This window comes from Carlito syrichta, unplaced genomic scaffold (assembly GCF_000164805.1).
Source record: "Carlito syrichta isolate Samal-C Ts95f unplaced genomic scaffold, Tarsius_syrichta-2.0.1 Scaffold126439, whole genome shotgun sequence".
NCBI lineage: Eukaryota > Metazoa > Chordata > Mammalia > Primates > Tarsiidae > Carlito > Carlito syrichta.
In genome coordinates, this window is record NW_007070535.1 from 630,638 (window position 1) to 658,300 (window position 27,663).

At 35.9% G+C, this 27,663-nt stretch overlaps 1 protein-coding gene across 4 annotated transcripts in view; it reads left to right on the plus strand.

The window, feature by feature from the left end:
• The window catches only part of MAP2 (microtubule associated protein 2), a 162,999-nt gene that overhangs the window by 92,721 nt on the left and 42,615 nt on the right, over window positions 1-27,663 (plus strand). For all 4 annotated transcript variants that reach the window (XM_021707813.1, XM_021707814.1, XM_021707816.1 and 1 more), the window contains 2 exons: window positions 19,249-19,362; window positions 21,998-22,075. In XM_021707813.1, coding sequence (XP_021563488.1) covers window positions 19,249-19,362; window positions 21,998-22,075 — 192 coding nt within the window. The remainder of the gene's footprint in view (window positions 1-19,248; window positions 19,363-21,997; window positions 22,076-27,663) is intronic.

The window sequence follows — 27,663 nt, forward strand, 5'->3', positions numbered from 1 at the left end:
TTCTCTCATATTATAGCTTGTCTGGTTATTTTGTTGGTTATTTCTTTGGCTGTGCAGACTTTTTAGTTTAATTAAATCCCATTTGTCAGTTTTTGTTTTTGTTGCGTTTGCTTTTGTGGTCTTAGTCATAAATTCTTTGCCTAGGCGATTGTCCAGAAAAATAGGTTTTCTTCTAGGAATTTTTATGGTTTCAGGTCTTACATTTAAATTTAAGCATTATTTTAAAATTGTTTTCCAAAGTGTGAATAATAAGAGTAATGGCTTGTAATAATCCTTTTCTCTCTTTTCCATTTTATCATTTTTGAAGAAAGCAGGAGGAATGTATTGTGATCCCTAAAGAGTTCCAACTCTGAGTGACAATTAGGAGCCACAACGTTAAGTTTTTTTTAGAGTTGGGGCCCATACTCATATTAGAATTAAAATCAAAACCTTGTAAAAGGACATAAGGGATGATGTGTAAATTTGTAGAATATTGAGTGGAAAATCATTATGGAAAGTGGAAATTTTTAAAAATTGATCTTTCAAATGACATTTTAAGGGTACAGAAAAGCGATTGATTTTTGTAATCATTGTGCATGTGACTTAACAATGTAGCTAGTTTTTACTTCATCTGTATCTTCTTAGCTACTATATAAAATCCCACCCTTGCTGGGCCAGTTCATAGAATTATCTTGACATTAGCTCTTTCTAATACCCAAAACAGGGATGTGCAAAGTAGTAGCTCTGTGTTTCTAACCTTTCTCTGAAAAACTTCATAATTCTATTATCACTCACTTTCATCTAAAGAAAGGAAAAGATTTTCAAATTCTTCTGCATCCTTCAGGATTTGCTTAAAGAATCACTATGGAAATATATGTAAAACTACAGCTTAGAATTGTACATAATATTGCAAACTTCTAGAGTGCTCTTTAGTTTATCAAGCACCTTCACATTGCTTATCTCCTTTCACCTTTTTGAGACTTTTATGAGGATATCTGACATTAGTGGCTTTCTTTTACAAATGAGAAGACTAAGGCTAACTGACCTGCCCAGTGTTACACAGTAAGTAGGTGAGAGAGCTGAACTGTGAAAACTGTGCTCAAAACCACTGCAACTTTTCTTTCCTTCTGAACTGTCCTGCGCCCAAGAAGTGGTGTGGGATTCTTCCTATAGTTTGTAATTTATTTCGCCTTAAAAATGTGCTACTGGTTGTGAAAGCTTTCAAGACTTTTTAAGATGAGAATTTTGTTTTCTGACTTATTAATTTTGCAAATGTCAGGATTTGTCCTTTATTAGAAAACAGAGATGCAATCTGCTAATTATCTGTCATAGTGGTGGATAATGATAGAAAGCTGGAAGGGACAAAGTAAGATGACCTTTCTCATCCTTCCCCTTTACCAGTTTAGTCATCCATCCAAGATCACACAACTTCTAGCAGAATCAGGTCTCTTGCCTTATAGACCAGTGCTCTTTCTGCTACACCCCTCTGCTAAATTCAGAACAGCACAGCCAGTTGCCACAGGTATCCATTATAGGTAGAGGACAATTCTTCTATTGCACAACTGACACATTCTTGTAACTTTAGGTAATGCATAATACCCTAACTTTATTCCCAGTTTTCAGCTTGAGTGGAAAGAGAAAAAAAGGCATTTCTGAGATGTTTATAGATACCAATCACGAAAGTATTTAAAATCAGGCTTTGGTGATTTTGACTACCTTAACATTCAATGACTTGAACACTAGTAAGAAACACTGTTCATGGTATAAAATGCCTTTGCAACCACCAAAAGCCAGTGTCAGCTATCTCTTTCGGTAATATAAAGATTAAAAGACATTTCTTCCGTTTCCTCCCCACAATTCACTGGGATTTCTGTTTCCCCAGCATTTCCAGGCTATGAAGGTCTACCCCCTGCCAAAGAGGTGGGAGCTGTACAAAGCTCTTCCAGGCTACATGTTGACACCTTTTTGGATCTTACCAAGGTAGCTGTTCTTCTAAAGCCTTGCCCTACGCTGTAATATCCACCTAACTCCAGCAGCCAAGTGACAGACAGACTCAGATATGTACATTTATTGTTGCTGCAATTGATAAACTTAAGTTTGAAGGCACATGGAAGAACATTTTGGCATTTCTCACATGCAAAAAAGGCTGAAGGTACTTTTAAACCTCCCTCTGATCTCCTTTCTAGTCTTAACACATTCAACCTGTCTTTTCTTGCCTCTCTCCTTCTCCCATCGCCATATCTAGATTTGAGATTTACGAATAGGAGTCAATATCCCATTTAAAATATAGCCGATTATAAATTATAATACCATATTAATTTATGCAGAGCAAAACAGTACGGAGTCATTTCTCCCGCAAAATGACTAAAACCATCGGTGCCGCCCCCCAAAGCAGATAAACAAGCCGGCCTAACAATGGGAGAGGTTGCAGATGTTCCTTTCCTCGTTGCCATGCCAACCACTCATGGCTCTGGTTGCCATTTCCCTGAGCTCCGCAGAAAGAGGAGTGCGCAGAGCAGAGTTATTTAGCATTCAAGGGCGGATCTGCAGAAAACCACACAGCCTCACTGGGAAGCAACTGGGCCTGGCGGCACCAATGGAGGAGGACAGAAAATGGGGATCTTTTCAGTGTTTTCCTTCGAAAGGTTAGGCATCTGGGGCTAGAAAGAATGAGAAAGACAAGGACCCGTAGAAAAGGTGGTTCCACGAGGTTTGCATTTGTCACATTTGCTTTGTCCTATGAGGTCTCGCTACCAGCCGGAGCAGGTTGTAGGCGATAGTTTTCATCATAAAATGTGGCTTGTCTTGTTGATGCGTAGAAGGAACTGAACCTAATTTACAGCTGGCTGCCGTGGTCATCATAATAAAGAATTGTTTCTTCCTCCTGGTAAGTTATGAGCTTGTCCATAGCAGGTATTGCAGCTAGAGCTTTTGCTCTTTTACAGATTGGAGGAAATGACCAGCACTGGATAAAGTTTTTAGTGTAAATATGCTGTTTGAGAGTAGTTGTCACGCAAAAATCTGTCTTTGCTTTTCAAAGTCTTAAAGTAGGATGAAATTTTTCTTAACACAATAATTTTGAGTCAAATGAGGAAAACTTGGTTTCTCAAGACTTGTTTCCATTAAACCCAATGAATGACTTGACAAATTGAAGTATGATTTTATTGCTTGAAATTTTAATCACCTGGAAACACTTAAAGTTGTCAGAGCAAGGCTCTATCTAACATGATATGATAGGATATTTTAAAACGAAGGTTAATTTGCATTCACATTTATTTCTATGTATGTTCCCCAAGAAAATTCCGTTCATGCGTTGTGGAGATCAGTCTTGTTTCTTGTCTTGCTTTGTGCTAAATGTCAGAACTACATCACAAGCACTGAAAAAAAAAAAGTGTTTTCTCAGACTCGTTGGTTCGCTGGCACTTTAAAAAGTATTTTGTTGAATTTGAGTCTTTGAGATTTGTGCTAAGGACATTTTAGACATACTTGTAAAAATGTTTCATATGACTTGCTTTTAAATGTAAATATAATTTATTTATTATTGTATTTTTACTTGCCCCTTCCCCCCAGTCTGTATTTTCCAAGATCTTACTTTTCTCCTCTCTAATTAGCTGTCCTGTTTTGTCATATTTTTCTTTTAACATTTTTTAATTTTTTGAAATTTAAAAAGATCTCATTTAGAGACAAATGTTAGCAGTACATAAATTATTTTTTATTTGTAGTGAACAGATGAAAATAACCAGTAATGAAAATAAGTCTTCTAGATTCATTTTGGGGCTACCTAAGCCTTTGTTTTGGTTAGGATTATGCGTGGTCTTTATCTGTCTCTTGTTATATTTCTAAGTGTTCTCACCTCATGAAAGAGAAAGAGAAAAAAAGATTAAAAAATGTCAAATAGTAATTTTGAGCAAATAGATTGTTCAAATATCTTGAGAAATATATTAATCATTAAACAATCATGTGTTTTCTGAAAACTATGACATATATATTCTTTGTTTATATTGCTTATATATGTCTGAGAAAAATATGTACCACTGTATGCCAAATGCCACCTTGAGGTTTGCTTTTGTGTGTGATGTTACTGTGGTTAGGAGGTTAGTAAGTAGACTGGAAAGTACCCAGCAGTTATCACTCCGTTCTCTTTCCTCCCCAAGCTATTGAGATAACCGACTCTTTCTGCTTCAGTGTGTCAAATCTTTTTCTCTTCCGCTCATTCCCTCACACTTCACTGCTCCTTAGTACATTACATAAAAGCACGTGCTTTGACTGTCAGGGGAGTCTGGAAATCATATCAGCAGCAGATGAACAGAACAACCGGTGCTGCATTGCAGACCTAGTCATTTCAGCATTATCTGACCTGGCATGGTGAGTCCTGGGGGAAAACGATACTAAATCATGTTCTGCTGGCTCACCATGTAGCTCATCTCACCGAATGAGTCATACTCAGCAACACTCATGGAAAAACCAGCCACGCTGATGAGCAAAGGAGGAGGAAGGCATATGGCTTAGGTTCTCCTGCAACTTGTAACAAGTATGCAGAGGTTTGGTGGTCATTAGAACACGGCCACAGAGCAAAATACAGTTGACTTTGGGAATACTCGTCACTTGGAACAAAGCATCAGGCAAAAATGAATAAAGAAGGAGGAGTCAAGAGTCAGAAAAAAATCATCTTTAATAAATAGGATTCGGCTTCAGCAGCCTGAAAATTTAGACTCAAGGTTTTTGGTTCAAATTTTTAATTTGTAATTACAGGTCACAGTGGTGCTGGCATAGCACCTCTGATTCCTACACAAGCATGACCCACGCGAATGGTCAGTCCTCTGACTTATCTGAAATCTCTTTTGTGACAAAAGTTACATTTCGCCCAGCCAGTCTGGGTAGTTTTATTCCCGATGAAGCATTGTGCAACAAGTGATGGAAACACATTTTGGGAGGATACCTCCTTGTAGGAAGTCCACAATCAAAGGTAGAGAGCTGATGTTGATTTTATTCTCTCAAGTAAGTCTCTTCCTCTTGAGAACACTCCCAAGTAACCGTGTTTACATCTTGCGAATAGCACTGATCATAGCCAAACATTTTACTGAGATTACTTGTTACTTTTTTTAAATTCCAGTCACCAGGTTATAGATACTCTGAGGCAGAACCTGTGCTTTATTCATCTTTCTATTCTTTTTAGCCTGTAATGTAGTGCTTATTTTCTACCATAAAGATTTCTAAATAAATTTTAACATTTTTGAATTAATATAAAGAAGAAAGAAAGTACAGTTTTGAGAATGGAACCAACATAAACAAAATGGTGCTACAAAAATTATACCACAGTGTGAGCAATGCACTTGAAGGAAAGGCTGTCTTAGAAAGTCATGCTGTAGCCGGGCTCAGTGGCTCAGCCTGTAATCCCAGCACTTTGGGAGGCCGAAGTGAGTGGATTGCCTGAGCCCGCGGGTTCAAGACCCGCCTGGGCAACTGGGCGAGACCTCATCTCTACAATAAATCAAAAATCAGCCAGGCGTGGTAGCGCATGCCTGTAATTCCGGCTACTCGGAAGGCTGAGGCAGAAGGATCGTCGGAGCCCAGCAGGTCGAGGCTGCGGTGGCCGGGAGCGGCCACTGCACTCCAGTCTGGGCGACAGAGTGAGACTCCAACTCAAAAAAAAAAAAAAAAAAAGAAAGTCATGCTGGAGAAAAGGAGGTAAATTGAGAACCTATGTCATGAGGCTGGATTCAAAGTAAAGAGTATAGAACTGTTCATTGGAACAGAAGCAAATTAAGTAGGAACTCCAAAGTACTTTAGTATTTTGGACATAATGGAAGACTTGACATGATCTGAAAGTGGGAGTTCAAGTTGGGAGTAAAGAAAATATATCTTTGACTGGAGATAGCAGTAACTTTTCTAATTGAAGGTACTTTCATGATGATGAAAATTATTGAACTGAAAAAGATTATGAAAAGTTAGGGTATATGACCTTTTTAAGAGAAAGGTATAATCGAACAGCCAAGAAATCCATGAATATTGAAAACCTTTTCATGTTCATTCCTGCAGAATTGATGCCAATATAATAATTGACTTGGACTGAAATGCCACTGAAATAGTCTGCAAATATAACTCTGTAATGTGTGTCCATTTTCATCCTCTGACTATAAATAAGGATTGCTTCATTGTTCTAGTTGCCCAGACTGGTCTCAAACCTACGGGCTCAGGTAGTCCATTCTCCTCGGCCTCCCAAAGTGCTGGGATGACAGGCTGAGCCACTGGGCCTGGCACCTCAGTCTTACAAGTCCTGATTGCAGTAAGAAAACAAGAAAAGAACTGATGTTGAAGCAAATACAGTAACTACTTACAAAAATCATTTTTTCGAAGAGGAAGTTCATTCAACTGGGATAACAATGGTCCCCTGTTCTTTTGAAAGTATCTGCCATCCTGCTGCAGAAAAATGTGTTTAAAATGCTCTGTAGACTGCATTTAATTTTGACCCATATAATCCAAATACAACATCAAAAATGTTGATTAAAAACTTGGCTGTTTTGGTGACACTGGTTCTTTTTTAGTTGAATTTCATTGTTTAAGGGTGAGCTGGCCGGGCTCGGTGGCTCAGCCTGTAATCCCAGCACTTTGGGAGGCCAAGGTGAGTGGATTGCCTGAGCCCGTGTGTTCGAGACCCACCTGGGCAAACTTGGCGAGACCTCATCTCTACAATAAATCAAAAATTAGCCAGGCGTGGTAGCACACGCCTGTAGTTCCAGCTCCTTGGAAGGCTGAGGCAGAAGGATCGCAGGAGCTCAGCAGGTTAAGGCTGTGGTGACCGGGAGCGGCCATTGCACTCCAGTATGGGTGACAGAGTGAGACTCCAACTCAAAAAAAAAACCAAAAATGGTGACCTGAAGCTACGTTACCTGATAATTTCTTATGACTGGAACCATTGGAGATACACTTGAATTTAATTGTTTTAATGTGAAGAAAAAAACTCTCCCAAATTATATTTAAATTTTTAAAGTAAATTTTAAAATATTGAGCATTACTTTAATTTTAATAGAAAAGTTTGAGTCTCCTGAACCTTGAATAATGGAGTTTCCCTATGTTCTCTTATATAACCGAATATAGGAAAACTATAGTATGTAAATATAAAGTGCTTTTCTTTACCAGGTCTGCGGAAAATGAAATCTGCTTTTTAAAAAGTATTTTGTAAGCTACTTGATTAAAATATTGAGGTGTATCTTCTATTTTGTTCTATAAAATTTCACGTAAGACAATGCAATGATTGCATTAAAAGTAAGAAAGTGCAATGTTTGATTGCATGAAAACCATACTTCCTATAGTGAAGAAAATCATATGCTTTTAAATATATTTTCTTGGAAAATTGAGTTTTCATTGCAGTATTTTACTAAGAATTTCAGAACTGTTTTATGACATTTGACTTTCTATATCCTAAACAAGTCATCTATCTCTTCCACAGGATTGTGTTTCTCATGCCAAATGAAGCTCTGGCTTTATAAATGGTTACAGTTAACATTTGCCTGCCTGGGACCAGCCCTAAGCAAAATTAGGAAGTAAATAAAATATACTTATATACACTTTTCTCTCTGCTTCTTCCAGCCCATTTCTTCATTTTCTTCAAGTTGTCAGCAGTCATGGGCTCAGAATCTCACCCTCAATCCCATTGCAAAGTCAACTCACCTTGTCCTGTATTAGCCTACCTACCCAAATAGCATTTCATCCCTATTTCTTCCCCAACTCTCTCACTCCATCAAAATGTATCTGCCTTTCTCTTTCTGCTGGCTCCTGTAACAGAACAACCAGAGCTATTGCAAAAATGAGTTACAGTTTTATGTTTCCAAATAGCATTGCATTCTGACGTAAAACTTCCGTGTCTTCAGATAAAGAGTGAATACTTAACAGTTATAGGTAACATGTAGATGGCACCCACAATCTGAAAGTATTTCTAGAGGTATGGTTGGTATCAGTGAGAACCAGTACACAGATTAGAAATGTAGTAATAGAGACTGAAATAAACAACATTGAAGCAAAATCATCAATGTAAAATTTTATTTCAACAGATCTCCCAGGGATACTTTCTAAAGTAAGATTTGCATGTTATTAGCATTTCTGAAGATAACTTTTAAATTATTATTTGTTTCTTATTTGTCTTACATAATGAATCTTTTGAATTTTGTGGTTGGCAAGAAATTCATTTAATAACATTTTCCTGGGATATATTCATTAATCTAGAACACAAAAGAAGTCATCTTTATTCTAGAATATTTTTGGCATAAAGAAATATTAAAATTTAATTAAGGTCTGCATTTTACTATCATCATAGCATCAAAGTGCAAGTATGACCTTGGGCTCAACACTTCTTTAAATGAAAGATCTTGCAAAGTCTCGATTTTGCTACTCAGAGGTCTGGCAAAAAGTCTTTACCTATCATTACTTTGATTTATTTACAATTTTTCCAGTGAAACTTTGCCTCTTTTCTTGTGTTGTGGCTGGGCTTTTATTTAACGTTATTAAACAATAATAGAAGGATGGCTCAAAGTTATACTTTAGTCATTTTTCCATTTTGTCTACCACAGATATTTCAGTTTTTAGAATTTTATAGTGTAATTGATTGTACCTTCCCCCATAAGATTATTGAAACATGATCCTCTGGTTATGTATATTAGTTATAATTTGAAACTTATGAAGAATGACCATGCATATTGAATAGTGACTTAAAGTCTGCCAAATCCTTTCAGGTGCTGGTATAAAGATAATCTTTATAAACAATATTTGATATAGCTACAATGGCAAAAATAAAATAGGCAGTTATAGAAGATGAACAATCATTTATTTAAAACATTTATAGTTCATGAGAGACTTGCTAAGAAGAAAGCATATAAGGCTGCTATAGCACATTCTTTCTTAGAAACATGTTAGGGCAGGAGGCTTACGCTGACTGATTATGCAGAAGTCATGATGACTTATCCATGTGCTGATTGAGTATACCGTATGATATATTATGAACAAAGAGATTTTGCCATCGCATAAGTTCAACAAGCTACTAGGTCAAAGATTTGCTTAAGTTAGGCTGGGGATGAAACAGAAGGAACAAACAAAAGTTAGCTAAATGTTGATTTTTTTACCCTTTTATTGTAACAAATATGGTTTCTCCTAAATGAAAGATCTAAGTTTTCAAAGGTAACTAGTAAAGACTATTCTTCGTATACACAGAATTTATATTTCAAAAGTTTATTCCAATAACATCTTTTTGTAATCTGGAATTTTTTTCCATCATATCCTCTGTCTTACAGGCATTCCTAGGTTTTGTAGCTCTTGATTTCTCCATAAGAAACCCGAGTCTTGCTCGTGCTGCCAAAGTCCTATGAGGTATCCAAATACAGATGAGACTTTAAAAGCACGGCTAAACCTCTCATATGCATGAGCGTGGGTACATGCATAAACACATACACAGAAGCATTACTGCTTTTCTACACACACATATACTCTTTTATATTTTGTTTATCCCACAGTTATTCTTTCTAAGGGTGAATTTATTCAAGCTCTTTGTTTTACTATTTCATTTGCCCACTAATATTATTTAAAATGTCTCATGCTTTATCCCTTTGGCAAAGGGATAAAGACTTAATGGAGAATGTAATGCAGTTTCCCACAAGTCTAAAGAGTAGTACAATTGTAATGGTTTTGATGAAATGCAAACATAGCATTTCAAAGTTCCAAAAGTTTTGTCACTTCCTTCAGTGTCTTAATAATTGTATTCAATTTATTGGAATTAAAGCTATTTGAAAACCTGGGGGAAGCAAATTCTGCTAGAAATTTCTTTTTCTCAGGTTAAGGGCAACCACAGTTAATCAGTAAATATTAAATATATGGGCTACAGTCAACCTAAGTGTGCATACTTCATTCCATTGGAAACCTCAACACCACCGGCAACAGAAACCTTTAACAAGAACATAATAAATATAAACTAGATTGGGGCTGTATTGACTGAGTATTTCTTCTGCTTAAATGATCCTCCCCCCCAATCTAGCTGGGCCCTTAAAATTAGAAGCAAAATTTTCCAGTAGGTACTGTTTCTGATCTGAACTGTTCTAATTACTATTGACTCCATAAGATAGTATCCTTAGCCTATGATATCCCTTCCTGATAATCATATTAATTTATTGTATTTTACTTCTTGACTAAATGAATACTAGACCAGTTCTTTTTAGTGTAAAGACTTCATTTGAGTATGTTAAGGTGCAATCTAAAACAGATTGTGGGTCTTAGCACATAAGTAGAGGTAGGGGGAAAAAGGTGGGAATTTTCTTACAGTTGCATACTTTATTCACAATCCTAGCCTACCAATTTGCTGCTGCCTTTTCAGAGGAGGACCATATGAGTGACTGTGGAGAGAGCAGTCAAAATCTGTGTTCACTACTAGAAAATCTTAAAGAACACAACCAAAACATGTCCTTCAGCAAGACTGCTTGCTCCCCTTTAAGCACAATTTAAATGTGGGAACACTGTGTCTTATTTTCCTTTGTATCCCCCCTAATGACTAAGCATAGATCCACTGTCTATAGCAGGTGCAAAATAAATTATTATATTTAAGTACTCGTCAGAAGTGAACTTTGTGCAATCATGATTCCTGTATCTTAAAGACATTTATCCTCATTAGCTGACTTCACTTCAAATGCATTCTTATGCATGAATTAAGTTGATCCTTGTCTTAACTGTGAAATCTTTAGAAGAAATCTCCAAAAATAAATAAATAAATAAATAAATTTTAAAAGGCTGGCAGGCAAAGATCTGTAGCTGCAATGTTGGCCAGTGTGACCCGTTGAGATTAATAGAGGTCTGTCTATGGTGGGGCATGCCAATGTTGCCTCTTTAATTAATGCAAAGGTGCTGGGGCGGAGGGAACAAACAAAAAACCAACAATGCACTCTTTTAATTTCCTTCATCACCAGTTGATTGCAGGAAATAGTTTCAGAGGAACCATTTACTCTCCAAATTAAGCAAGGAGTAGGAGAAAAGAACTTTTCTTCTTTTCTATGTTGATGAATTTGTCTAGGGTCTTTGTTTAGCAGAGCGCTTCAAACTACACAGTGCTTTCCTTGTTGACTAGCTTCCATCAGCAGCAGCAATTAGGATCGGTTTCCTAGGCAACCATTCTGTACCCTACTGAGAAAAACCTTTTCTTGACAGGAGCGTTCTGTCTAAAATTGTTTTGTTTTCCTTCTTCCACAATTGTACGGTAAGCTTATTTGTCATTTCTTTTAGCATGGCATTATTATACCCAAGATTCTTAAAAATTTACAGGCTTTTATATTCCCTATGGTTGAATTCACTGCCAGTGTCTCTTACTTCTCTCTTAACAACCTGCAATAAATCAACAAAAATATGTTCTCAAGCATATGCCAAGGTGGATTGAATTTTTGGTTCACAGTCTAATTGCTGGACCTTTGCATGTTCAAGTATTTATAGCTGTCTTGATGAAAAACCGAAGGATTCCATTCAAAATCAGACTGATGGGTCTACAACAATGTTCTATATTACTCAGAGGCAAGTTGAAACTTTCAAGGCCAGGGAGAATGTTTCAACTCTATTGCTTTTATTATTAATCAGCCAAGCTAAAATATCACTAAACAAAAAAATTACTAAAAACAGGGTAAATACTGTGATCAGAAAAGTGTGGCAATGGTGTAGCATGAATCAGCATTATGGGGGAAAAAAACAGAGGACCATGGTTATAACTGCTGAACAGTATGTAACAACGGTATAGTAAAATATATAATTGTAAATAATAAGTGACAGGAGCTTAATATATTGTCTGTGGGGCAGTGACATAGTGTTCAAGCAAATAAGTATACATTGAGAACAATGACAGAATCATCTCAACATCCGACAAAAACTTTTAGGTCTTACCTACATTTTGCTAATCAAATGGTCATAGATGATAAGCTAGCAATAGTGATTAAAGCAGTGATACTTTAAATAAACACCGGGTATACATTATTTCACTTAATTGTCACAACACATCAAAAGATTAATGCGACTTTATTCCCACTTTACAGATGGGGAATCTGAAGGTTAGAGAGATTGTCACTTAACCAAAATATTTCAGCTAGTAAGAGATGGAGACAGAATTTGATTCCAGGTTTTCTGACACCATAACCTACTTTATATAAAATGTTTATATTACACTGATATAAATCACAGTGACAGTTAAATGAGATGATTGGTTAGTTACCTTTATCCATTCTTTACCAGTTTTCCCATCTGAACAATGTAAAATATGTAGATTAAATAATATCAATAGGAAATCAAAGCACCTTGTGTAACAACCTGTTTGAAAATGTGTAATATTATGATGTTTATGCATTAGATAAGTGAAATGTAAATAGCTTAGTGCGATAGCACTTGGGTTTTATAAAGTAGTTTCTGTGGACGAGAGGATGTCTCAATTAGTTTCTCATACCAATTTATCCCCTGTATATGTTTCCACCAATGTATTTCCCCTAATATCGTGCAAAAAATTTTATTTCTTTCCAGAATTTCTCTAGTGAGGACTGCTTTGATATTCTTTTCTGAATTATTGACCCTATCTCTGTTGCCCAGAAAAAGTTTTCAAGACAAACTTCACTTTTGGTCTTCAGGTGTTTACCTGTATAGTGATGATCTGCCATTACCTATTGCTCTATTCCTAGGATTGAATCTTTAAATTCTTTATTATTTCGGCCTGTAATCAATAACATTTTTAAGAAGTTATAGGGTGGATTTTATTTAGAGAATTTAGTTTTAATGTTTTCCTTCCAACTGATTTACAGACAAATCCACTTAGCAGATTAGTTCTGAGTTTTCATTCATTTTCCATAGCCGTGACATGACTTTACAGTTATGTTACAAGATTTTTTTAGTTACTTGCAGAAACTGTCTCATTGTCATATTGACACTACTGATAAAATAACACTTTGGTGTTCGAGTACTGGTTATAAGGTTCTTACTGTAATGCAAAAACTATTGTTAATTATATTAAAACCTTGACTTTCATTTACAAGAGACTAGAAATACATATCACACATACTTAACTAAGGTAATTTCTAACATGAACTCAAAAATGTCCACTTCTAGAACATTTTAGAAGCTCAAAATAAAGATAATGAGACTTCCAGATGTCAGATTACAGTAAGCAGTTGTATGTTTTCTTAATGTTTTCAGCTATGAAGATCAATGTTACATTCAGTTATATACAATGAATAGTAATTCCCCAATTTATGTGTAATCTAGATTCATCTTTGATCTTCCACAGCTAAATCCGATATATAACTTTACATATACGTTTGGAAGAAAAGGTAAAAGAAAAAAAAAAAGAGTAGAAAGTAGAAAAGGGGGTAAAAGTGAGAAAAAGTAGGCAATGAAAAATTAAGATGTGTCAAATCCTTTACTCCAAAGAGAATTTTTCATGTTGCTAATTGTCTTCAGGAGTAGACAGGGTCATCGTGCCTTTGAGAGCACTGTTGAGAATACAATCCTGAATTGAATCTTGCTGGCAGGAATCTTGAGCAGATGGTCAGGGACCCAGGATCTTCACAGCCAGGAATTTGGGTATGAAGCCAGGAAATAAATAGCAAAGACAATATTTACTTCTCTCACACCTTTGTCTTAGAAAAAAATACTTTCCTTGTTCATCAACCTCAATTGCATTGGATTAACTATATTATCAGATGGTTACAATAATAATAACCTAGTTAGGCTAGACCCTTAGTGTATAGTCCTTTCCCTTTTTCTTTCAAAGTAGAAATATTAAAAAGAACACTCAGAATAGTTCATGGGTAAAGGAAAATAAAGACACCTTGGTGAAGGGCTATCAGGGAGTCTTCACTTTATTTGAGTTCCTTGATATGCCAGGCCTGCTGTATGATTATGTAATTGAGTCCCCACAACCACCTCTAGGAGAGAGAGTGCTATTGTGTCTACATTATGGGTGAGGCATGGAAGCACCATGAGTTTGAGTACATGTCTTAGGATAGAATAACTAGAAGATAGCAGTGAAGGAGTTTGTACTTACATTTCTCTGAGTTCAAGTCCATGAGACTCCAGGTAATGGATGCTATGAAAACCAGTAATCAGTAATTCCCTGGCTAGGTATAAAACTGGAAGAATGGAAGGAAGGAAGGAAGGGTAATGATTGGATGAAGAAAGGCATTTAATAGATAAATGTAGAATGAATGAAGTAATTACATGTATAATCATGTACATCATAGCCATTACATTGTTATTTTTATAGGTCTGATTTTGTGAGTCTTCCCTTGTCTTCTATGTTTAATTGTCACATTTACCATTCATCTTCCCTGAACTTTACTCACACCCTGAGTGAATTTGCTACTGTTCCAGGAGTCAGGCTATAGGGATGAAGCTACCCAGTCGATCTGCTGATTAGAGCTGCATTGAGAGAACGCCATGTCCCTTCAGGAATGCTGCCATTTCTGCTGATGACAGCCTTTACTTAGAGGAAGATTTTTAATTAACTGGACCAATTGAAATTCCCAGACAATCTTATGCTCATGTTTTCCTAAGTTCACTGTGAAATTTATATCATAAAATGTGGTAGGTCCTATTTGAAAAGTTTCAACAGTATTATTCTTTAAAAAGTCTTGAGGATGACCAGGCATGGTGGCTTATGCACCTTGGGAGACCAAGGCAGGAGAATCGCTTAAGGCCAGGAGATTGACACCAGCCTGTGCAACATAGTGAGACCTCATCTCTGCAAAAGGATCACCTGAGCCCAGAAAGTTGAGGCTGCAGTGGACCAGGATCATGCCACTGCCCTTCAGTCTGGGCGACAGAGTGAGACTAGCTCAAAAAAAAAAAAAAAAGCAAGTCCTAAAAATAATGTGTCAATTGAACCAATATAAACTAGGCTCCCACACAGCCTGTTTGGGTAATAGCATTTCTACTAATCTATTAAATTCCTTGAAAGAAAAAAATTTACCAGGTCTCCCAAGAGTGGGTTAAATTATTTTCTCATAATTTTTGCTTAAGTGGATACAAAAATAAAATTGGCTTATTCATAAGTTCTGACCTGCTATTAACTCAAGCACATTATAAATTAATTTTCTTTGAACAACAAAACCAATAAAATTCAAGTTTTCTTCTGCTTCCCATCTAAAATAAATGATATTTTTGCTGAAACTAAATTATTTCTCTCAATTGAAAAGTGGTACTGGCTGATGTAGTGCATTTTATTTAGGTTGGACTTGTCTATACTGAGTAGAGGCAAATGATTCAGTTATTCCTTCACCTGTCTCTATTTAGACTGTTTTTAAAGTCCATTTGTACAGTGCACCACAATGTTATTTGGCCTAACTTGTATGAATGCATCTATTATGTATTAAGTTCACCTCTGTTCTCTTCTTATTAGCCCTCCACATTGAAAGTAATTCTGCGTAGTGTCAAAATTGTAGTCTAAACAGAATCCCAAACAAAAATACTGAAATAATGTAGCATTGCTCAGTTATAATTTGCTCCCATAAACCAATAGATACTTGTATTATTTATATTTGATTATCATTACAATCTAAAAAATTAATTTATGTAGTATACTCTCAGACCTTAAAAAAATTTATCAATAGATTCACAAGAATTCAGGACTTCCATTTAAGAAATATCATCCTACCTGCCTGGGGCAGGCAAGAAATCATCTCTACAATAAATCAAAAAATTAGCCAGACGTGGTAGCGTGTGCCTGTAATTCTGGCTACTCGGAAGGCTGAGGTGGAAGGATCACCGGGGCCCAGCAGGTCACTGCATTCCAGTCTGGGTGACAGAGTGAGACTCCAACTCAAAAAAAAAAAAAAAGAAAGAAATATCATCCTAATATACATCAACTATTTAAACAATGACAGAGTAAATAAGATAGTTTGAGGGGTTTTAAGATTAGTAAATATAGTGACAAGTGTGGAGTATTCTTGAATTTGTGTAAATATTTTAAGCAAAACCTTTCAAATTAGTTTTAATACTTTGAGTCTGAGTGTAGCTCAGTAAGAGAATCTTTGAGAATTGAAGCAATGACAAAGGAACGTCCTTACTTGGGAAATCTTACATAGCCGGGGCGTTAAGTCATGTGTACCAGCACAATTCCATGCAAGATGTACTAAGTGCCATAGGAATATACCCAATTTTGCCTACGTGCTAATAGGAAGATGCAGAAAGGACCAGAAGTCACAAGGGTCCTGTATATGTCCCAATCTCTGCCATGCTTGTCCACCTCTTAATTGCATTCAATTTTCCATAACACTGTGAGTTTCAAGAAGCTACCTCACTCTATTCATTTTTAGATACCTGAATTGTATTAAAATTAATATGTGTGACAATTCTTATTGTAACATTAGTAAGCAATTTGGGTATCTAAGAGCTGTCTTCAAAGTGAATTTAATGTTTTGTCACTCTTTTTGGAATACTCTTTCCCACTGGAAACATGACTTTAGGAACCCAGCATTTCAGGGAATGTCCAGCCTATCATCATGGAAACGCACAGCCCTTCCTTCTCTACTGCCCTCTTCCCTGAGTAATATAGCAGTTGTTCTTCCTTAACAATGCTTTTATGACTGTTAGTGTTATTTATTTAACTGGCATAACTGTGAAAAAATTCTGTTCAAACCCCAAAATGGAACGAAGATGCAATACAATAGTATTATCTCTTAGAAATAAATAGTCATATTTTTAAGGTAAGCTGTTACAATATCTAACATGGTCTGTGAGATACACAAATAGGTAGGTAGATAGATGAGAGAAGAGAGAGAGGGTGGAACCGGGGGAGACTCCTCAGTCGTGGCTAATCACTTATTGCATAGCCTAAAAATATAATCGGGAATAACAATAGAGTACTTCAGATAGACAGATGAGCAGGTCTCAGCGTGAATATGTCTTCTTGGTTCATACATCAAAAGAGTTGCTATATTCCTTCTAGTCATTCACTCATGACTGTTAGAGAGTTTGTGATTATTTGCTTGTTACTTCTTCTGTTGTTCTGCTCAGGAGAAAGAACATCCTAACTGTCAGGAAATATGAGTTCTAATCTCAGCTCATGTCTGTTGGCTGTGTGAACTTGGGCAAATTTCATGACCATGCCAGCCTTATGTCCTCATCTTTAAAATGAGAGGATATAGAAAAAATCATCTCTAGCAATATTTTTAGCTCCAAAATTTTGTGATGTTGAATTGTGTAGTAAAAAGTTACCCTTTAAGTTAATAAATTGTATCATTAGTATTACTTCATTTTGAAATCATAATTATCCCACACATTTTTGCAGTATTAAAAAATATTTTTTTGTTTTAACTATATTAAATCGAGGGTGCAAAGTGTATTGTGTAAAAATTTGCTTCAGGAAAAGTACTTGATATAGCAATATGTGAAATACACACTCAAATACATGTATGACAAATTTGCCATAACCTTAACTAAGAAATTACAGCTCTTTCAGAAATAATTTAATTGACCTATCAATGATTACTCTCATCTTTAGACACCCGAAGTTTGAACTAGGACTCCAGCCCTAGAAAATGACACTTCAGACATTAAAAAAAAAAAAAAAAATTAAATCATATTTAGTTTAGTTTTAGTATCTAACAGATTTTATAATAGTCTAATTTCTTGAAAATCGGTATTCTAAGTATAATATTTACAATAATAGCATTCAACTTTCTGGCCTAACTCTGTTTCCCTAGCCACAAAATCGGAATAACAATAGTAAATATCTCATTAAAATGATGAGCACAAATACCTTAGCAGAGTGTTTGACAGAGTGAGCACTATAATATTGTTTAAATGCTACTTTTGCTGCTATTTACTACAATTCTCCCTGGATGAAAATGTTTATATTGCATCGCTTAACAACCTACATAGTAAGGTGGGTATTTGAGAATTAGGAAGATAAGCATATAAAAGCAAACATTCTCAATTCGGTAATACAGTTTAAAATTCAGAAAAATTCTGTCCAAGTGGATTGCCAATCCCCAGAACCTGGCTCACTATACATTCTGTCATCTGGGATGGGGTGAAAACAGCTTTCCAGAGAAGGCAGAATCTAAATGAATCAGCTAGGTAAAAGCAGGTCAGTGCCAAAATCTGTTTGTGAATGAGCAAATTCTGATCATGAGCCATAATAAAATTTTAATAAAGAATTCATTATAATATCTTCACCGAAATTATGAGAAATAAAACCTCACCACCCCCTGTATCCAGTACAACTTGTTTCTATCAGGGCTATAAGTGGCCTTATTTCCTGGTGGTGTACATGCTTTTATAAAAAGATGATGAAAAGTTAAATTCTGAAGAGTTTATGTCTAATCTAGAATTTATTTTTAATTTCAAAAGGCTCCTTTTATTTTTAGCTGATTATATGTGGAATATCATTTTCTTAATTCTTTTTTTGCTGTTAGACAAAATTAATATTGATTTGCGCCAGTGGAAGCCAATTCAAGCTAAAAAAAAAAAAACTAGTTATCTGGCATCTTACAGACTGATCACTTTAATATGAGGACCCTTTTCAAAATAAAAATATGACTTTGTATCATATAGCTTTAAAGATGAATTTTATCATACAGCTTTAAAGATCTTTAAAACATCTACTATCTTTATAAAAAGTAGTCGTTTTTTTTGTTTTTTTTTTAGAAGGAGACCATTTAATATATCACTGCCATGTATTTCATTAAAATTTCTTATTTCCAGGTGTTTTGTTATTTGTCTTAGTCACTCTGACCCTGGATAAGGCTATTTACTTACACATATACATTATGAAGCATCTTCTTCAGTTTTTAAATCATGATATTTCTACAAATCAGCATACAAATTTATTTGAATGACATTTTTCTAAAGTAATATGAGAAAACTATAAAACATATCTAACGTAAATCCAAAATGAATCCTCTCCTCTCTTTGAATTTTACTATAAAGAAATTACATTGTTTCTATTTGTGTAAACAATTTTTTTAAAAATACAGTACCATACCAATAATTCTTTTTCTTAATTGTGGGCTCATTTTGCTTAGCCTAGCTCCTAGAAAACCAATTTATTTTCTTTTTCCTTTTTTTGTATGTGTTCCTTGTTTTTTTGCCTTTTTTTGTATGTATGCTTATGTTTATGTTTTTAGCTGAAATTTAAAAATTGGATTATACTTTCTGAGGGGAAGACAATGAACTTCTAATCCACTCTACTCTTTGGGTACTTGTGCTTTTTGTTAGCTGTTTCAGACTTCTCATGGTTTTGTTTCCTTTTGTTACTGTTTATTACAGAGGAGGTGTCTGCAAGGATAGTTCAAGTAGTCACGGCTGAGGCTGTAGCGGTCCTGAAAGGTGAACAAGAGAAGGAAACTCAGCATAAGGATCAGCCTGCAGCTCTGCCTTTAGGTAAATGGGACAGACCAGGGACTGTGTGTGTTGCATCCCGATCACAAGGTGATGTCTTCACGTTCAGAAGATATGCAGTCATTCACCCTTGCACATCACTTCATCAAACACCTCGACGGGGCCGCCCTGAGACCTATTTTCACCCTTGCAGCTGGTTCCTGGTGGTGTTTGCATAGTCCTTAATTCGAGTTAGACTCTCCCCTAAGTGACCTTTAACTTTCCATCTCCGAGACCACTGTGGTTATGGTTATGATAATAAAGCCAACGCATTTTATTTCATGACCCGTACCCTTAAGGGAAATCTACTAAAACTTTAATTAGAAGATGAGTGCTTCCCTTGATGGGTTTTGGTGAATGATTATCTGTAATATAGTCTTGTTTGGGTTTTTCTGAAGGACTAAACAAAACCTATAGCCAGAGCCTCGTTATAATCATCAGTAATTTTGTTTCTTGTATGAGAGCCCGACCTTCACTTGATCTAATGGCACTGCCTTCTCTCTTGAAACAAGATAAATGTTTCCAGAGCCAGACAAGTAATGTGTTGCTGGCTTGCCAAGAAAAACACTCTCGGCCCTGCCTTGCTGCTTCTACTAGATAGGATGATAGATAGACAGATAGATAGATAGACAGACAAATAGATGCATATGTACATATATGAGGAGATACAAGAAAGAAGACTTTTTTTAGTCAGAGTCTCACTCTGTTGCCAAAGCTGGAGTCCAGTGGCACACTCATGGCCACCACAGCTGGAGTCCAGTGGCACACTCATGGCCACCACAGCCTCGACCTGCTGGACTCAGGTGATCTTCCATCTCAGTCTTCCAAGTAGCAGGAACCACAGGCAGGTGCCACCATGCCTGCCTAATCTTTTTATTTATTTTAGAGACGAGGTCTCACCATGTTGCTCAGGCTGTTCTCAAACCCCTGAGCTCGGGCAGTCCTCTCGCCTTGGCCTCCCAAAGCGTAAGGATTACAGGTTTGAGCCACCATGTCCAGCAAGAAAGGAGACTCTCTTAAGTTCAACGTGTATGTTTATTTCACAGGTGCTATACCTGATGCATAGAAAAGTATGGTTTTTGAGGCTTTTCCTCTCTTACCTTCTGATGTATTCTTAATATTTGATTTTCTGATCAATACTCCTTTAATTGTGTATTAAAAAGTAAGTAATAAAAGTATTCTGCCCTCCCAGAATAACAATTTAGAATGCACTGAGCATTTTTAATACTGAGGTTTTTTTGTAATTATTATTATTGAGGACTATTTTTCTGTAAAAATAGAAAGAGAAAAAATTATCTAATCTAAAACAATAGCCTTCACTTTTATTCTTTGAAAGGAAGAAAATCAAATTTTTTTAACTTGAAATTTTAAAATATTCCATGCAGAGGAAGCTACAGGATAAGGTACTAAAGAGTCATCTGTTATCCCAAAGCTAGTTCTACTCACTGCTTTATTAAACTGAAATTCACATAATCTTTAAAATAGGCTTAAGTACTGGCATTACATAAGAAATATTTCCATTTGAAATTTCTTACCTGCATTTGATGAGGGTCACAAAGAACATGTGTCTTGAAAAGTAAACTTTACATTTAACTGTGAATGAATTTTTTTTTTTAACTTATCCCTCCAATTCAAATGTTTAATCAAATATCTGGGCACCCTGTGGCCAGTCAAATTGACACATTAAAATTAATCATCAAAAACCATGACTCCAAAATATGGTGAATTTGAAATACAAGTGAAAATGTGTAGAAAAATAAACCAGACTATACAGTGATTTTAAATAAACAGGAAGGAGAAAAGATATTAAAGTAGAATGTTTTACATTGTTTATTTGAGTAACATTCCCCTATCATGTAGTAAATAGGACAGTATTTGAAGGAAAAAAAAATTCCTGGCCCTGATATTTTAGTCTCATGATGGAAGAGCCAAAGCTTTATCACTTTCTCATTTTTCATATACAGTCACAATGAATTGCATTTTTAATATTCTTTTTTCTCTGGTTTTTCATATGTAATACTAAAACCAGAAAGTTCCTCAGCTTATGCTAGTACATGGTTCTTTCTGACAGTTGCCTCAGGCCATAGACGCTTCATTTTCTTTCCTGTGAATATATATAGAAAAAGGGTTTCAACATTAGACTCAGTGGACAAAACATTGTCTAAAAAAATATGTCCTCAAAGTAACTACGAATGATCAAGGTAACATTTGTTTCCAGATCAAGCAGTTGAACAATAGAGAGAGGGCTCCTTTTTTTTTTTTTTTCAGTCTAGCTGAATCTAAACTAAAATGCCTGCCTGTGTGTTTTCATATCATAAATTAGAGCCAAAATGCAATATTTTTCTAACTGGACAAGTAGATACATTAATGATAGAATTTTAGCAGGCATCTCTTATCTATTTTAGAAAGAAGACAAATGAATTTTTTTTAAGTTACTAAATGCTTGTCTTGTTTTTTAAATTCTCAAAAATATATGAATCGGATAATGAACCTAAAAATAAGTCAAATGCAGTTTACTATTGAATCTTTCCCTGAATTTTATAGAGAGGCCTTTTTACAAACGACAGAACTGCCTATACATCTGCCCGCCTAAGAGGATTAATTATTGCATCTCCTTTTTCTACTGTTTGATCTTTAGCAGCTGAAGAAACAGCTAATCTGCCTCCTTCTCCACCCCCATCGCCAGCCTCAGAACAGATTGTCACAGGGGAGGAAGGTAAGACCTATTGGACTTTTCAGGGTTTGTCTGGGGGAAAAAAGAGGGGAGGGTCTAAATAATAAACTTCAATCCATAGGCATCGGACTTCTGTCTTGGTTTTAGCTGACCCACCTTTTGAGCCATTTCAAACATTCAAGAAGAAACAAAGACCTTACGTAAGCAATCACCTATCTACATAAAATCAGAAGTAGAGGAATGTAGTAAATAAAAAAGAAGAGCTATACCTTAAAAAAGAAGATAACTGAGTGGTTGGTTGCTAAAATAACTATAGGGAACCCATTCACTTAAGGTAGAGTGCTTTTATGGGAAAGATACAATCCTATCTTGTAAGTCAGTGGTCCTCACAGCAGGAAGTGGGCTCTGGGCATCAGATCAGCAGGGCATCAGATTGTCATAGGAGCACAAACCCTGTTGTGAACTGCCCGTGCAAGGGCTGTAGGTTGAGTGCCCCTTATGAGAATCTAAGACCTCCCTCTTCCCCCCACCCCAATCCCCACTCCTCTCCGTCCATCCGTGGAAAAATTATCTTCTGTGAAACTAGTCCCTGATACCAAAAAGGTTGGGGACCACTGTTGTGACTGAATGAAAATAAAAATGAAACATGTAATCTCTATAATAGTAATAGTTAGATTTATTGATGAAATCAACATTTCCTTATGAAAATGTCAGGAATCATCTCTGTTTTGTTTTGTTCACTTATTATACTGCTAAGACCTTCCCCAAGGGCTGATCCATAACAAGTTCAATAAATATTATTGAATAAATTAAGAAGTTAATGAATGAATCTGATACTGAGAGCAGTGAACTGGAAGCTGAGATCATGGCTTATTTCCTGCTGAAACCTGTTATTGTCCATGAATCCGTTTATATACTTACTCAACATGGAATGTCATGTCAGCTTTTCAGTTCTTGTTGATGAAACAGAGGGATGCCTTTGAAGAACATTCATTCAGAATCTGAGATGAAAGGCGCTATCTAAAAGGAAACCAAGCCTTCACTGGTTCTTTGACTTATGCCAGTTAACTTTTGGGTATTATTTGAGAGTTACAGGAAAAGGCAGAGAAGAGCTACAGCTCAATTATTGTTTCAATATAACTTTGTTTTCATATACTAAAGCCAGAATTTTAAGACTTTTCTATTTTATTCATTTCTTCTTCTATTTTTCCTTTCATTGTCTCTTTAGAAATCATTTTACTGTATTAAAAACTGAATAACGTTTATCGCAAAAGACTCATCTTTTCAGACTTTGTAAATAAGCTCATTAAAAATATTCTTTGATTTCCTAACTAGAAAAATTTTAAATTACGAAACCATATGTCATCAACTCTAATATAATTTGTTTTTGTCACAGATTTATAAACCTAAACTCTCTTTAGCAAAGTTTTTCTTTCTTAAATTGAGACTTGTTTTTTTCTAATTTATTGCCTGAAATAATGTTCAACAAACTAAACTATTCTAAGGAGTATAAGAAAGTTTGGGAACAATAATCAGTGCATAATAGCCACTAATCATTATTTAATCCCCTTTAAATGTGATCATATTCTTAAATTTAAAACCTTGAAATATTCTTTTTGGCTTTATATTTATCCATTCACTTGGCCCTTGTTTGTTAAACACCTACAATGTTCTAGGCACTCTTCAAATTTACATACTGGTTAAGAAAACAGACATGATCCCTGCTTTTAAGGAGCACTCCTGTCTGGTTGAGAACAGGAATCTGATAAATAAGCTTACAAATAATTTCAAGTTGGATTAGCACTAAGAAGGAAAAGAATAGAGAGCTATAGAACAACAAGGAAAACCTTGTTTTATTGAATGGTGATGGGATGGTTATGGAGCCGAGACCAGAAGTATGAGGAAACTGTTGGTCAAGCAAAGGGGAAGGGAAGAGGTGTACAATGACTCACAGATGGGCAAGAAGATGAACTAAATGGGGTCTGGTCTGTGTCTCATGGGTAGAGAGAGAGAATAGAGTGAGAAGAAGCAGTGGCCAGAGGGGGTCAGTGGCCTGTACTTCACTCTGAGTGCAGTGGGAAGCCTGACATGATAGTTGTATCTCCCTTGGGTCCTTGAAAATGTTTTTAAGCTCCTACTTAAAGCCTTTCAAGTGTCAGTGAATCCTCTTAACCCAGAGAGGGATGTGATGTTGATAGAGTTGGCCTACTCCAGAAGTCTGTTTGAGGCCAAGTCATTTCCTCTTACTCTATATGAGAGTTGGAGCAGAAAGGGAAGATGCAGAGTTCTCCCATCTGTCTGAAAAGTCACCCAGCATATTTCCTGGAGGGCAATATAACGAGTACAATGAAAATATAAATCAGTGAAATGTAAACTCACTATCACATTTTGGTAACTCAGGTGTCACCTTTATAACGGTCCCCTTACATTTTAGAATTGCTTTCTTCAAGCTACTTCAGTATCTTCAGGGAAAATGCCCACTAAACTCTTATAAAAAGTAATTCTGTTATTTTCAAACCAAACTTGTATTTTTAAATGTTTAGTGGTATTAAACTATATGAAGCCCTGATGAATTACTTTTAAAAGAATAACCAGTGTTGAGTTTATGAAAAATATGTTTATATTTTGTAAGATCTATCTATTTAATTTAAATACCAGATAATGTTCTCACCTTAAATATAGAAAGATATGTGGTCTAGACAATCAAACTACTATCTCTCTTTTATTTTAAACTACAGTTAAATGTACAGCAAATATTATTTTTAAGGTTTAGTTTTGTTGCAAAATAAACTAGTGACATGGCACAAGACAGGATTGAGCTGTTCAGTTTTTCAACCCACGCAGTTTGTAAAGACCCAGCCCAAATTCTATCAGGGTATTGCTTATAGCAAGTCAGGTAGAAAGGGAGCAGATGGGTTTCTTTGTCTTGTCTAGGGTCTAGGAGATTATTTACCTTCCTTGACACACTGTCAAAGCAACTTTAATTTAAGGGTTCAGTGACTGCTGCAGTCTGATCCTTGTATACAAGTGGAAGAGAGCTCTTGTATTAAATTGAGTAATTCAGTGATTTTGAGAATACACTTTCTTTTATTAATTGTCAAACATTTTAAAATCTGTTCTTTCCCAAAGGGGAAGCATGAAAATTTCCACTAAAAAGAATTTAAGATGTTAATTACTATTGTTTATGAATATTCACTTATTGTAATTCATGCAACATTAATAATTCTCAGAACATTCTGGGAAACATCTAGAAGAGATTTTGATGAAAAAGTTAAAGTTGCGCAGTTAGAAAGAAAACCACTGTACGGTAAACCAACACCATACTAGTTATGATATTTTCAAATTAACCTCACTTTTCTTTTTGGCCTAACCATAATGGTTGTCATTTGGACTGAGCAGTTAGAATTTGGAAGCCTGTGCAAGTACAGTGGACTCATCTGAACACAGAAACAGAATTCCTTCTGTCCTTTTAGGTTTGCTCTCGAATTCTAAGATGGCGTCTTTCTGTGTCATTGGTGTGTGGTGACATAATAATTGCTAATCTGAAAGCAGTTTTTTCTCCTTATCGTTCTGGGCCTCATTAAAATCAGCAAACAGAGGAGTCCTCAGTCAAAAGCTGGCAGAGTAGAAAGGGCTTGGAAATGGCGGAGAACACCGTGAGCTGGCCCAGTGGCTGTCAGTCATACACTGTGATGACACAAGCAAAAATCACTGAGTCACTGACATGCCACCAGATGTGGTCTCCAAAGGGGGCTGACATACCAAGCCTGGGTTTTTCGTGGCACGCCTTCCTGTAACTGAAAGCCAACTTTCAAATGCTTTAAAAAAAATAAATAAATGAAAGCAAACTGGGGGAAGTTTATTCCTCCACTGAAACCAGGTAAGCTTTGTTTTTGAAAATTATGTTGAACAAAAGATCTGTGTAAAAATCAGGGTTCATAGGGTTGCCCTGTCCTTCAATAGATGACATTATTAAATGAAATAGCATCTTTTCTTGGCAAGAAAAGAGTCCTCAAAACTGTGCCTACTTATAGTAAAAGTTCAGTCCTGACCTTAAGCAGCCAAGCTAACTGTTATGAAATGACTTCAATTTTTCATGAATCTCTCAACTCCAACTTTGAGGTGTCAAATGAAAGGAAAGGACAGAGGTACCTGACAACTTGTGTGAGTTCACTGAAGGCAGATGCTTACATGTATGAAGTCAAACATTGCACTTGGCATTTTCACAGATATCTTCTCATTTACTCCTAGCAACCCAAGAGATAGATATTCATCTCCACGTTTTTGCCAGAATTGTCATGGCTTATGTCTGGATAAGTGGCTTATCCAGAATTTAAGTCCAAATCAAAATTAAGCAACCACAATTGCATTACATTCCTAAAGACGCTGTCTCTTAACAAGATTCTTACCATAAGACTATGGAGGTAAATTATCTTCAAATGAGAGTTCTTTGTCACAAGCTACTGTACTCATTTCCTTTTTAAAAAATGACTCCCAAATAAATATTTCATGTATTTATAATGTATTTATTTAAAATGATAACACGTCCCATCTCCAGGGAATGTGATACAAAAGCACCTGCCATACACAACTCCATGACAAACTAGGACATGATGTCATCGTCATTGGAATTGAGTGCCCTGTTTGGGTGTAGCTAGTCTTTGTCCCCTCTGTGCTCAGCTTTCCTGGCATATCTCTGGAGCTTGTAACATTAACGGACTTTAGGCTCACAAATCTCAAACAGAGACTTGGAGTGCATACAGCTTATAGTACCAAGAGGGGACTAGCTTTTGCCAGACACTCTTTTTTGAAGTTGCCTTGGCCCAGAGCCAGACGCATACAACAGAAAAGCTATTTTTCCACTGGAGCTCTTAAAGTTTTTTATTTTTTGTGTTGTTCTCTGATCAGAGTGAAAGTTTTCAGAATAGAAAATACCATTTTAAAAAAACGTTATACATCTGAAACAACGCTCTGGGCTGTTTTTGAATTTTGGCACTTTCAAAAAGAGCAATGACAGCAAGAAAGAAGAGGCCAAAATCTTCAAAGGGTTAAAATATTCAATGAGTATTGCCTTGACCCTCAACTTTAAATTCTGCAGTTTTATACTGCAGTCTTCTCTATTTCCCCAAAAATAAATGTTGAAAAGCAGAGACCGCATATCCCATTTTTATTTATTGATGGTGCGTGCAACTCACTGATCATATTAGAAATTTCAGAAGTAACTTGCATACATGGGGAATTTACAGCCTCAGAGAGCCACTGGGGGAAATATGAATGACTGGGACATGTGACAATCCCAGGGCTATGATTCGGTCGGTGTTGTAGGCCAGATCTTGGACAATTATCTGCTCGGCTGCAAAATCGTGCTGAGTTGAACTAAGAATATCAAACGTTATTTTAGGCTTCTGCTATCCCATAATATAACAAGCATCGTGGCTGAGCAAGTTCTGAGCATCCATCCAGAAACAGCTTCCATGGAACAATCAGTAAATAATGTGTTTAAGAGATTAAATCTATTCTCTTTACAAAATGGTATTTTAGTATCCTTATGACTTCAGACTTATTTCTAGTTGTCGGCACTTGGTTGCTGAAAATAAGTTACAGTCTTAAAGATACAGTACATTTTCAAA